Below are 13,377 nucleotides of genomic sequence, written 5' to 3'. Positions count from 1 at the left end.
AGAGAGTGTCCTGGGGGAGTGGATGCTCAGGGCTGGGGGGCAGCAGGACTGCTCAGCACCTCACTGGCAGCATCATGGGTGAGGGGCTGCCCAACAGCTGTGCCCCAGAAGGGACCGTGCCCCTTCCCAGAGCAGGGCCAGGTGTCCCCACCATGTCCCAGCATGGTGCCAGCACATGAGGGGCAGATGTGGCCATTCCCAGGTGAGAGCGATAAGAGCAAGCAATGGGGCTGAGGAGCCCCTGTGCCCACGGCGTGGGACAGTCCCCACGTGTCAGCAGCAGGCAGGGACACTCCAAGGTCTCCAGCAGGCTGGACACTATAAGAGGGGTGAGCGGCCCCACCACGGCACCTTTGCTCCGCACAACCATGCTGGGAGCCGTCTGTCTCGTTGTGCTGCTGGGCTATGGTAGGTGCAGGGGATGGGGAAGGGTCAGGACAGGGGAGACAGGACCATGGGGCCTGCCCTGGCCCTGGGCACGGGCACAGGCAGCCTCTGATGTCCCTTTGCCGGGTGTCACACAGCCTACGGGTGCGGCCAGCCGGCCGTGCCACCACAGCTGAGCTCCCGCGTGGTGGGCGGTGAAGACGCTGTAGCCCACAGCTGGCCATGGCAGGTGAGGGGGCACAGGGACGGGCATGGGGACAGGGATGGGGACATTGCTGCTCTCACCCTGTGCCTCTGCCCTCGCAGATCTCGCTGCAGTACAGCCGCTCTGGATCCTGGCGCCACACTTGTGGCGGGACCCTCATTGCCCCCCAGTGGGTGCTGACAGCTGCCCACTGCATCAGGTGGGTGTTGGGGTGCTGGGGTGCATCTGTACAAGCAGGACGAGGTATTTGTGGGGACTGACACTCCCTGTCTCCCTGTCAGCTCTTCCATGACCTACCGTGTGGTGCTGGGCAAGCAGGACCTGTCACAGGATGACGAGTCCGGTTCTGTGGCCGTGGGTGTGGAGAAGACGATCGTCCACGAGAAATGGAACTCTCTCCTTGTCATGTAGGGATGGAATATATCCAGGAGTGGGGGGGGGGGGGGGCAACAAAGCTGGCAACCACTTCCTCATGGTTCATGTCCCCCTGTAGCAACGACATTGCCCTGGTCAAGCTGGCAGAGGAGGTGCAGGAGACTGACACCATCCGTGCCGCCTGCCTGCCAGCTGCTGACAAGATCCTGCCCAACGACTACCCCTGCTATGTCACCGGCTGGGGACGCGTCAGGAGTAAGTGGGGTGTCCCCGGGAGGGTCCCCAGGGGTCCCTGGGCAGGGAGTGTGCAGAGTGTGAGGTGTGACTGTCCTTGCAGCCAATGGGCCCCTGGCCGATGCCCTGCAGCAGGCTCTGCTGCCCGTGGTGGACTATGAGACCTGCTCCAAATGGGACTGGTGGGGCAGCCTCGTGCGCAACACCATGGTGTGCGCCGGCGGCGATGGCATCGTCTCTGGATGCAACGTGAGTGTGGCCACTGCTGGGTGGCAGCTGCCCCCAGCCCTGAGTAGGATTGAGAGTGGTGCTGGAGCAGTGCAGGGCAACAGGTTCCATGAGAAGCACAGGAGGGGTGGGGAAGGAGCTGCGGTGGCGTGTTGGAATAAATTAGCCAAGACTCCATGTTCTTCATGCAGATAGCCAACCCTTTATTCACAAAGCTCATATTTATAGGAAATATCAGAAGGCACTGTGTTAAACCTAATTGGTCAGCAATACAGTGAAATTCAGGTCACTAGCTGGTAAGCACTATTGAATAAGTCTACCAAATTTTCTCTCTCTAGATATGTTTCCGTCTTTCCTTTGTGGGTTCTCATGGGACAAATCTTATTGTTTACAGAGGTGCATTATTTGTTTTTCACCCTCAGAATAGATTGTTAAATGAACTTCTCATTTGCAAAATAGCTTCACATGGGAACTTGTAAATCACTTGTTAGCTGTACTGAGAAGAAACGACAGGCCAGCTTTGGCAATTTTAGCAGAGCAAGGTCCGATTTCCTAAGGCCTTTCTTTTATAATTCTTCTACCTGTCTGTGACAGTGGTGGGTGCTGTACAGGATGTGGGGTGTGCCACCAGGGTGCTAGGAGCAATGGCCCATACTGTCTCTCCACACAGGGCGATTCTGGGGGCCCCCTGAACTGCCAGCGCGATGACGGCATCTGGGAGGTCGAGGGCATCGTCAGCTTCGGCTCCGGCCTGAAATGCAACATGATAAAGAAGCCAACAGTCTTCACCCGGGTGTCTGCCTACATCGACTGGATCAACGAGGTGGGTGCCCCTTCCTCTGCCCCCATGCAGGTTGGCCACACTGCCCCTGCCCTGCCAGCAGTCTCACCATGAGCCTCCCCGTGTCTTTCTTTGGCAGAAAATGAGCGCTAACTGAGGACACAGCATGGAGCACAAGTACTGAGTGTGATAAAGGCAATAGTGCTAAGCTGGTCTCATGTGGTTCTTTTGAGGGGACGCGGTGGGGCAGAACCAGGGGGCTGTACCTTGTGGTCCTGGGCTTCTGCCTGTGTGCTGGGGAGAGCCCCCACACTGTGCAGTGAGGCTGGGCAGGCCCCTGGGGAGCCTAAAGTGGGCAGAGATCCCCCACAAGTTACTCCCAGCCAGGAGTAGATCCATAGCCATCACCAAGCCAAAGGGTTCAAGGCTTGACTGGTGGTTTGATGGGATAGTGGCTGGAATCTGGCCTGGTGGTCCTGGGGGGCCTCTAGGGAACTTGAGATGGGGCTATAGGGCACCTAGTTGGCCCAAGGAGGTTTTAGGTGTCTTGGCCGGTGCTGGGATGTTTCAAGGGATCTTGCTGGTAAATGGGCTACTTGATGGCAGCAGATTTATAATGGGGTGTTGAGGTAACTGGGTCAGTCCTGGGGGTCATTCCACAGCCCCACCACATTCCCTCCACCACCTGTGCTGCCGGAGCGCTCCCACTCTGTTCTCACCCCTGCCCTGGGGAAGGAGCAGCCACTGCAGTCCATGTTACAGAAAGGAGAAGGACAAGGCTGAGCCATCTCTACCCAAAGTCACCCCTATCCTAGTCCCAGTGCTTTCTTAGTGAGGGAAGCAGGGAAATAAACAAGGGGAAGAGTGTAGGGTGACCTTTCCTGAAGAAGAACAGGTCCAGGGGAGATGGGATCAGCCCTGGGATCACCTGCACACCTAGATGCTCTGTACAAAACTGGATAACATGGGACAGGGCAGCCCAGAGCCCCACTCCCCTGGGGGATGGAGAAGGGGAATAGAGAAGGAGACAACCATGAGCTCTCACAAACACCTGAGCACAGACAAGGCCATCACAGCCACACCCCAGCTCTAGCTGAACCCTCCTTGGGGTGCTCCAAGCTGCCCTGGCTTCCTCCTGCAGCACCCTCAAAGCACCTGAAATGCTCCCACAGGAGCATGGAAATACTCAGTAATTGAAAAAGCAGATTGGATATTCCCAAATTCCCTGGGAATCCCCAAGCATCCCTCAGCACAGACCTACCCTAAAGCCTCTGCACCTCCCAAGGGTGGCTCAAAGGATGCCCTCTCCCCTCAAAATCCAAAACAGATGCAGGATTTCTGACCCAAGGCCATCATGGTAGCAGCTCCTTAAGAACTTTACCTCTGCACTGGTATTTCAATGAATCCTCATCAGTTTTCTGCTGTAACTCCCAATTGACTCCTTGAAAGGATCAGGATGCTCCACAGGCTAGCACAGCCACATTGTAAATGACCAGACAGAGCAGCACAGACATGAGTGAAGGCTCCTACTCCTCCCACTTCAGAGGAGCCTTCAGGAGGTGCTGAAATGGCAATGAGGAGATGAAACAGACAAGGGAGTACAGCTAAAGATTTGCTCCTTTACCTGCATTTATTAGAAACACTGACTGCAAAACTCATCCCATTTCACTTGAACATCAGACCCTGGTCCCCTCAATCAGTTACCTGGATGGCACAGGACACAAGTATCATGATCAGCAAAGAAAAACACTCTGAGGCCAAGCATGGCCATGTCAGGATGAGTCAGAAGCGCTCTCCTCTGGCTCTGTTCTCCAGCAAAGGGACTTCCAGGTACATCCACATTTCCCATTGGCACAGCACAATCTCCATCTCATCTCCACTCCATCGCAAAGACAGCGCTTGTGGATCACATTTCTCCAGACAAACATCTGGACACACAGACAAAATCCCCAAGGAGCACTGACACCAAGTCATGGTGGGCACAGATTTCATTCAGCCACAGGAAGAATCTCCAGTCTTTGGCAGGGGGCTCGGAGCCCATGTGTCAGTGGCACGTGAAGAAGAATTTTTTACGGAGGAAATTGAAACATCCTGGGATCTGCTTGTACCTCCCCTTGGCAGAGACAGCGTGTGCCACCTGGGAAAAGAAGAGAGGCTGAGCAATGGGATGCTCTCCCCATCCCTGGGAATCAGTGGCTGCCATGCCAAGGTGGCCAAAGAAGCACCGCAACAACGAGGAAACAACAACAAGGTGATTCTGTAAGTCCTCTCTCCCTCCACACTGGATTTTCTCCTACCCATGGAGAACAGAAGAAGTATCTGGAGCACCTACACTTGTACACAACTTTGGTAATATTGAGTCAACAAGGCACACAAAGGAAGATGTTGATCAGCCAGACTCATTCCATATCCCTGTGCATTGTGCTCCTCCACCCCCAGGACAAGCTCACAGGAGCACCCAAATCTCATCAGCTTGGATAGGAAAGCCATGACATTTTTTAGCAATTTCTTCTGAAGGATTAAAGCCTACATTGCCAAGATTACTTCTCACTGGAGAAACCCCCAGTGATTTTTGGCAGATTGAGGCCAGGCACTTTCTTTGTAATTAAACCTCTCTGCAGTACCTCCAATGAGCCCATCCCTAAACTCAACACTCAATATCCTCACTCCTTTTTTGAGTGTAGGCCTCCATGCCCCAACTGATCACATCCCTGGCTATTTCCTTCATCAGCAAAAAGCAGAACAAAAAGGACATCTACCCTCACTAACATGCTGAGCAGGTCTTCTGAGTGGGCGTATTGCTCCAGCACACTGTCCAGCGTTTCCACATACCACGAGCCACTTGACTTCTCCCTCCAGGAGACAAAACCTTCAGAGAAAGAAGGAGAATATTATGCCAAAACCCATCTGCTGTTCTCATCCCAACAAGTTCCTGGCACTCCAACAGAGCTCGGTTGTCCTGAATTGCCCCTATCTTTGGCCATGAAGCTCCGACTGTTTTGCTAATTCCCCCACGCTCAGAAAAGGATTTGCACAGGCTGTTTCACCTGGAAAAGTTGAATAGGAAACCAAGATGTCGCTAGGTGTGGGCAAACTGGCAATGGCATCGGGCTCATCCATGTTATCCGATGAAACCCGAAACGGGGTCGCGTCCGACTCCAAGGAACCGCCAGGAGCTTCCTCTTCAGGCGAATCACAATCCACTACAAAGCCTTGATCCCTTTGTTCTGAAAAAAGCAGCAACAAGACAGCTCCTGACATTCATCCGAACCAAGAGATTCACAGTTATACATCTGACATTAAGAAAAGATGGGGAGAGAAAAGGAAAAAGGCCCTAGAACAAAGTAAGGCTTTTTGGCCATTCGGCTGCACTGGTTGAGTCAAAGTCATTGATAGTTTATACAAAATTCCTCTCTGTGTGTGAAGAGCTGGAGCTGCCTCTCAGCACATGGCAAGAGAAGAGGCAGCTGGTGTGAGAAGAAGCTGGAGAGAGGGGCAGTCGATGAACAGAAAGGGAGCCAAAGCCACAGCCTGACCACATCTCCGCAGCCCAACGCTACCGGAGCCAACACAAAGATTCACCTCCACCACAGGCCTGGATGAAGAACAGTTTGGGTTTTCCTCTCAAACTCGGGCAATTGGACCCATTGAAATAGTTCACAATCTTTTCTATGGGAATGGGTTTTCCATCCGTTCCGTAAACGCCTCCAGGAAACTGAATATGGCTCGTCTGCAAGAGGAAAATGCAGGAGCTAGTGACAGGGAAGGCAAGGCCAGTTCTAAGAGAGCCCATTTCCTGTCAGGTGCTTCACGGCATAAAGGTGCCAGAACAAATCCTGGTGTTTGTGGGAATCCCTGTGGCCAAGTCAGGGTGAGGGGACATCCAGGAGACATCTGAAATGCACTAAAACCCAGCAATCTAACTTCTGTTATCCAACTCATATCCCACATCCTCCAGCAAAGGAGTTCTTCATCCTCTGGTACAACGGGCACATACCATACACCACTTTCCTAAGAATGCTTCTCCTCATCCTTTAAGAACTGACTTGGAATAAACAGGCATTATTGCTAACAGCATTCCCTAGTCAGAGCTGGAGAACGGGAAGGACTGAATCACCACAGTGTGAGGCTGAGTGGGACCTCCCTGCAGTTCCAAATTATTAGCCCCAACTTCCAAAATGGAAAACACTTGTCCACCGACACCACTGGATCAGACCAGAGAAGATCCTGTTTTCTTTAACCCAGAATAAGGGTGTAACTCTTTGAAATGTACTGCAACGGCAGAACAAGGTTTTGACAGACCCCTTCCTTCTCACCCTGTGTGAGACCACAGGACAGGGAATGAACCCCTTCCCACAGCAAAGGAACAAAGGGTGAGATAGGACAAACCCACCTGACAGCCATGGGAAAGGATGACCACAATGCAGCAGTCCAAAGCACTGTGGTCCTGCCGAGACAGCTTCAGCAGCTCCAACACCATTTCCTGTGTGGAAAACATCACAATGAGGGTCTTTTGAACCATATGTCAGCCACAGGTTACTGCCAGGCCCTGTTCTAACTGCAGTGCCATGGATCCTGTCAACCTCTGCCACAGGATAACATGAGCCCAGAACAGCTGGCAGAAGACATTGGTAGAGAGTGAGTATTTCTGCATCTCTGCCCTTATTTAACACTGGATGCTTTAATCACACAGCTTTCTCACCTCTCTACACTCTTTACAACACAGCATCACAAACCAAAGGACATTTCCACATGATTTATCTGATGAAATCCACTGCTTCTCACTGGGAGCTGACGGGTGAGCAGAGAACCATATTTTACTTTCAGATGATCATGTTCCCCCTGACACTTCCAGTAACAGCCAAGGATGGCACAGATAGACATGACACAGCTGTCCAAGCTATCTCAAAAGCACAGCCTCACCAAATCCCTACAAATCCCAATGAGAATTCAACATTCATGCAGAAGGATGAAAATGTGCAAGGTCCTCTCCCCTTCTGCAATGGCAGCACAACAATAAAGCAAGAGGATGCAAGTGGTTAATTGTTTCTTTGTGGGAGGTTTTTGGTGTGCTGCCAACACAAGACACATCCCCTAAAGCATTCCCATTGCTTCCAGGGCTCACCTCTCATCCCTTGTGTCAGCAGGACACACCCAGCCTCACCTGAGCCTTCAGATCCCGCCGGGTCAGGACAGTGAAACGCAAGGCCTTGAAGCGCCTCTCCAGCTTCTCACAGTCAATGTCAGAGCCTTCTCGGGTGGACAGACCCGAGTCTCTGGAGAAACTGACGTTATTGAGGATCAGGCAGTGTCCGCAGGGATCCGCTTTCATCTCGTAATTCTGGCAGGGACATGTCACAATTAAACTCCCTCTTATCCCAAGTGCTTGCTGGCTAATCCAGCAGGACACAATGCCAGTGAGGAATGGGAGTCCTTAAAGTAGCTCATTTCACAGCTTTTTAATTTCTCTAGTCCTAGGATGGGTAGAAGCACCCTTTCTCCACATACATCTCATCAACAGCTGGGAAAAATAAACAACCCATTAAACTGGGGAAAGCCTTTGTGGAAAACCAGCTGCTGCTTTATCTGTAGCATGTCCAACAGCAAGTTGAAATTTCTGGGAAATTCTTTTAGGCATCATCATCAAACCTCACCAATAGGAGCCAAGAATTTGTGTTATCACTGTGGTAATCTTAAGGAGGATCTGGCTAATGACTGATCCATTCTGAGACCATCAGCCCTGTGACAGCCTTGGAGCAATTGCTCAGGTAAGACAAAGTGAGAACCAGCTCCTCCAGAAATATTGTCTGGAGTCACCCATGAGGCAGAGAGCTTTTGCCTAGTAGGGAACACCTTCAGCCTTCTCAAACACTAACCTGGTCACGGCTTCTCTTGTCAACAGCAGAACCTACAACACAAAACAGGCACAGGATTCAGTTCACCACACTCCACAACAAGATCACACTCCTAGAGTTCACATCTTTCCCAGCACATATGAATTTCCCCTTCCCACCACACTGGAAACGAGCCTTTGGCATGCTATGGCTCTAGGAGTGGAATGTGGCTTACCCCGGGCTGGCACAGGAGGCATTTGAGGTCTTTCACTCTCAGCTTGGACTGGGATAGACAAACGTTCATGAGGGGTCACATCTGTAATGGCATGGGACAAAAATACAGAGGATGAGTCTGAGCTCAAAAGGTTCCACTGCTGAAAAGCAGGACATACAGGCTGCCCCGAGAAGCTGTGGAGGCCCCATCCCTGGCAGTGCTCAAGATCAAGTTGGACAGGGCTTGGAGCAACCTGGGACAGTGGAAGGTGTCCCTGCTGAGGTGAGCTTTAAGGTCCCTTCCAACCCAAACCATTCTAGGATTCCATGATTCTTCCTACAGTCACCTCTACCAGGATAATAAAAATCATGACTTCCCAGACTCTTGCCCACAGTGAGAGGGATTCCAGCTGCCACCCCCCCTGCTGCTGTTTCCCAAAAACACACTACACTCTCAGCACTGACTTTTACGCTGTTTTTCCTCCCGCAACTCCAGCTCCACAGGCCTCAGGTCTGGCAGCTGTGATGACACCGGCCGGGACTCGCACTCCTGGATCAGCATCTCAGCAAGGTCGCCCTGCCCAGTGTCCTGCAGGATGGAGAGGAAGGCAGGGAAAGCCTGCTTCCCGCGAGTCTCCAGATCAATGATCAGCTGCCGGGCTTGCTCTCCTCGGCTGCCAGTGCTCTGCAGAGGAGAAAACCCAGAACAGGGGTTCGTGCAGTGCCTGGGGAGCCCTTCCAACCGCTCTGACAGGACAACGTTGGATCCACACCCAGGACATGGACACAGGGTAAATGACAGCAAAACAAGTGGAAATAGCCAGAGACCCCCACCAGACCCCCAGCCCTGACTCCCATAACAATGGTCACCACTGAGACACCCAACTTGATGAGGGGTCTAAAGGTAAAGGGGGAGAGGGAGCACCCCAAATCTGGCACCTGGGGACAAACAGGCACCCCTGGGCTGTCACCAGTGTGTAAGATGGGGTATAAACAGCCCCAGGCCTGTCACCTGTAACCAAGGGGGGAAAAACAAGAACACCTTAAGGGTGTCATCAGATTGCGATAGGGACACAAAGAGAAACCCCTATACCTGGCACTGGCTGGGGCTGGGGACAAGAAGGGACAAGCGGGGGGGGGGGGGGGGGGGGGGGCAGTTCTCGAACATCTCATCTGCATAAGGACCGTCCCCAGGCCTTGTCATCAGAATGAGGGGACACAGGGCCATCCCTCTGGGCCTGTCACCAGGACTAAAGGGACATGGAGTTCCCCTATGAGCTTGTCACCAGAGTGAGGGGACCTTGGACTCTCCCTTGGACTAGCGTCACCCTTCAGTCCTGTCACCAGGACTCAGGGGATGCAGGAACTACCCCGCCATGTCCGTCCCCTGCTCTCTGGAAACACGGACCCTCCCCGGGCCGCCCCGGTGCCCAGTGTCCCGCTCCCTGCCCACCTGCAGCTCCTCCAGCATCGGCCGGGTGAAGAGCCCGCGCTGCTCCAGCGGCTCCCAGAGCGGCTCCACCCGCAGCGCCGCCACCAGCCGGGCCCGCCCGCGCCGCAGCGCCCGCCGCTGCTGCTGCTCCATGGCCGCGGAGCCTGGGCTACCGGAGCGGGCTCTGCCGGGGCCGCCGCTCAACGCCCGCACCCACCGCCGATCCCTTACTGAAGCCGCCGCTCAATGCCCGGAACCGCCACTCAGTGCCCGGACCCGCCGCCGGGCCTTCCCGGACTTGCGGCTCTGCCCCGCACCCGCCTCTCTGCCTCGGACCCGCCTCCGGTGCCTTCCCGGAGCCGCCGCTCTGCCCCGGAACCGCAGCTCTGCCCCGGAGCCGCCGCTCTGCCCCGGAACCGCCGCTGTGCCCCGGACTTGCTGCTCTGCCCCGGAGCCGCGGCTGTGCCCCGGAACCGCAGCTCGCTGCCCGGAACCGCCGCTGTGCCCCGGAACCGCAGCTCTGCCCCGGAACCGCAGCTCTGCCCCAGAGCCGCCGCTCTGCCCCGGAACCGCCGCTCGCTGCCCGGACTTGCTGCTCTGCCCCGGAGCCGCCGCTCTGCCCCGGAACCGCAGCTCTGCCCCGGAACCGCAGCTCTGCCCCGGAGCCGCCGCTGTGCCCCGGAACCGCAGCTCTGCCCCGGAACCGCAGCTCTGCCCCAGAGCCGCCGCTCTGCCCCGGAACCGCCGCTCGCTGCCCGGACTTGCTGCTCTGCCCCGGAGCCGCCGCTCTGCCCCGGAACCGCAGCTCTGCCCCGGAACCGCAGCTCTGCCCCGGAGCCGCCGCTCTGCCCCGGAACCGCAGCTCTGCCCCGGAGCCGCCGCTCTGCCCCGGAACCGCAGCTCTGCCCCGGAACCGCAGCTCGCTGCCGGGAACCGCCGCTCTGCCCCGGAGCCGCCGCTCTGCCCCGGAACCGCAGCTCGCTGCCCGGAAGCGCCACCGCTTCGGAGTTCCAGAGTCACACACGGAGTCAGGCTGGAAGAGCCCTGCTGTGGTCCAGAAGGGTCATTCCAGAGCAAACGGAACAGGATTCCGTCCTTCTGTGTTTTGGTGTTTTGTTGGGGTTTTAAAAAATATCTCCAGGGATGAACACTCCACGCCCTCTCTAGGCACTGTGCCACCCTCACAGCAAAGTTCTTCCTCATGTTCACATGGAACTTCCCGTGCATCAGTTCCTGCCAGTTGCTCTTGTGCCATTGCTGCCCCCCCGGAGCAGAGGCTGAACCCTCCCTGCAGACAGGGACAGACAGAGACGGGGATGAGGACCCCTCTCAGCTGTGTCTCCTCTCGAGGCTGAATAGCCCCTGCTCCCTCAGCCTTTCCTCAGCGAGGGACATGCTCCAAGCCCTTCCTCACCTTCACTGGCAAGGACCCCAGGGTTGGACACAGCACTCAGGTGTGCCTCCCAGGGCTGGGCAGAGGGGCAGGCTCACTCCCTGACCTGCTGCCAGTGCTCCTCCCAGTGCACCCCAGGGCCTCTTGGCCCCCAGGACGCTCTCCTGGCTCTGGGACAGCTCATTGACCATGGGACCCCCAGGTCCTTCCTGCAGAGATGTCACGATCCACCCTCACAGACAGGATTGTGACGGTTCGTTATCTGATCTCAGGGTACAAAACGCCAACATGGCAAGGGGGTTTGCAGTAACAATCAAAATCAGTGTACTTTATTGAATAATCACAGCAAAATGCATTGGAGGGGATTGGGGAAAAGAGAGAGAGAGAGAGAGAAAGAAAGAGAAAGAAACCCTGCAGGAAAGGAAAGGAAAGACAGAGTAGGTATATCTACCAACATAGAGGCGATGTAATTCTTCGAGGTCCAGCCCAGTCGATGTCCAGTCGAGGAGCTGCCTTCACGTTGGGGAGATCTCGAGTTAGCTAGCTGACTCGAGGGTTTTTATTAGAATTTTCTACTGAAAGTTGGGAAGGAGGGGGGAAAGGATACAATAGTCTCATGATCTCAGCAGTGGGGCAGAGTCATTGTTTCCCTGGTTCAGTGGTCACTGCCTACAGGCAAACATTTCAGTTTGATCAGCTGTTCTCCCACACACACACTGCCCTCCTCCTGCTCCCAGGTTACAGGTTTCAGTCCTTGAGGAGAAAAGGAGTCTTTTCCATATAGGGGTTTTATGTCTCAGGCTTGGAGGGAATGGCTTCTCCCATCTCAGTCCATCTGCCACGGTGGTTGTACAGTAGATGAAGGGTCTTCTGTGGAGACCACCAAAGGGTAATTCCAGAAGAGAGTCCAGCCAGGCTTGGGGTGGAAAACTCCAGGCCATTGTCACAGCACGATGCAGGCGAAGGAAGGTCAAGGTGCCCCTTGTCCTTTCACTGGGAGCAGTGTAGCGTGAGGTGGACAAACGCACCTGGGAACAATAACTCAAGTTCCAGTCCCGGGGCCTTGGCAAGCCCCACCAAACCAGGATGTGCCTCTTTCGGTGGTCTGTTTTTTCACGACGATCGTGAGGCAGATGAGAGAGCAATTTTGGGCAGAGTCTTACAAGAGATGCTCCAGCAGGTCACCCATGCCTGTGCTGGTGCTTGGGGCTGTTCCTCCCCGGGGGCAGGACCCGCATTGCCCTTGTTGAGCATCATTAAGTTTCTCTCTGTCCGATTCTCCAGCCTCTCAAAGTCCTGCTGAATGGGAGCACAGCCTTCAGGTGGATCAGCCAGTCCCCCAGATGTCACCCAGCCCCCAACCTTCAGATGGATCAGCCACTTCCCCAGTTCCATATCATCACCAAACCTGCTGAGGGTACATTCCATCAGTCTGTCCAGATCATTGATAAACAAGTTGATTAAGACTGGGCCACTGGACCCAGTATAGATCTTCAGGGAAGCCACTGACTGCAGACTTGCAAGCGGATGATGTCCTCTGAGCTCTGCCACCCAGACAGCCCTTGATCCACCTCACCACCCATTCATCCAAGCCACATTCCCTAAGCCAGCTGTTGTGGGTTAAGCTGAGCTGGAAATTAGGCACTACGCAGCTACTTGCTCAACTCATCCCTTCTCTTCTCTTCCCACCCCGTGGAATGCAAAGGAGAATCAAAGTAAAACTTATATGTTGAGAAAATAACAGTTTAATAATTGAAAATAAAGTAAAATACAGTAGTAACGGTAAATTATAACAACAACAACAACAACAAAACAATAACAATAATAATAATAATAATGGGGAAAACAAGTGATGCACAATGCAGTTGCTCACCACCCACTGACTGATGTCAGATCCCCTTCCTGAACGCAGATCAGCTCCTTCACAGTCACTCCCCTCAGCTGATACACTGGGCATTCCGTGGAATATCCCTTTGGCCAGTTCAGGTCACCTGTCCCATCTGTGCTCCGTCCCAGTTTCCTTTGTGAACCTCCTCACTCCCAGAGCACGAGACAAGAAAGAAGTCTTTGACTTTGGATAAACACAACTTAGCAAAAAACCAAAATAGAATCACAGAACATGCTGAGTTGGAAAGGACCCACATGGATCATCGAGTCCAGGTCCTGCAGAGGACACCCCAAGAGTCACATCATGTCCCCTGGAGCTCCTTGAACTCAGACAAGCTCCGTGCTGTGCCCATTCCCTGGGGAGCCAGTTCAGTGCTCGAGCAACCTCTGGGGGAAGAACCTTTTCCT

General features: G+C 54.3%; 2 protein-coding genes across 3 annotated transcripts; one reads left to right on the top strand and one right to left on the bottom strand.

Annotated features, from left to right (window-relative positions):
- Positions 1-209: 209 nt before the first annotated feature.
- Positions 210-2,418, top strand: LOC119710663 (chymotrypsin-C-like). Its single transcript, XM_038160012.1, has 8 exons — positions 210-408; positions 525-616; positions 694-791; positions 874-999; positions 1,086-1,222; positions 1,305-1,450; positions 2,100-2,252; positions 2,350-2,418. The coding sequence occupies exons 1-8, from the start codon at positions 225-227 to the stop codon at positions 2,365-2,367; spliced, it is 954 nt and encodes a 317-aa protein (XP_038015940.1). The 5' UTR covers positions 210-224; the 3' UTR covers positions 2,368-2,418.
- A 17-nt stretch (positions 2,419-2,435) lies between these two features.
- Positions 2,436-10,141, bottom strand: CASP9 (caspase 9). 2 transcript variants are annotated; one of them, XR_005259597.1, is made up of 11 exons: positions 9,711-10,141; positions 8,723-8,942; positions 8,280-8,360; positions 8,087-8,118; positions 7,375-7,551; positions 6,604-6,693; positions 5,793-5,940; positions 5,258-5,437; positions 4,970-5,079; positions 3,915-4,347; positions 2,436-3,772 (listed from the first exon to the last, which is right to left on the bottom strand). XR_005259597.1 is itself a non-coding variant. In XM_038160011.1 (10 exons), the coding sequence occupies exons 1-10, from the start codon at positions 9,840-9,842 to the stop codon at positions 4,255-4,257; spliced, it is 1,263 nt and encodes a 420-aa protein (XP_038015939.1). In that variant the 5' UTR covers positions 9,843-10,141; the 3' UTR covers positions 3,822-4,254. The 2 variants fall into 2 exon arrangements, 1 of the variants encoding a protein (XP_038015939.1); XM_038160011.1 differs by lacking the exon at positions 2,436-3,772 and having other exon boundaries at positions 3,822-4,347.
- Between the last annotated feature and the right edge of the window lie 3,236 nt (positions 10,142-13,377).

The sequence above is a fragment of the Motacilla alba genome, chromosome 21, assembly GCF_015832195.1.
Source record: "Motacilla alba alba isolate MOTALB_02 chromosome 21, Motacilla_alba_V1.0_pri, whole genome shotgun sequence".
Lineage (NCBI taxonomy): Eukaryota > Metazoa > Chordata > Aves > Passeriformes > Motacillidae > Motacilla > Motacilla alba.
Note: the sequence above shows the minus strand (reverse complement) of the source record. Positions and strands in the feature narration are given on the sequence as shown.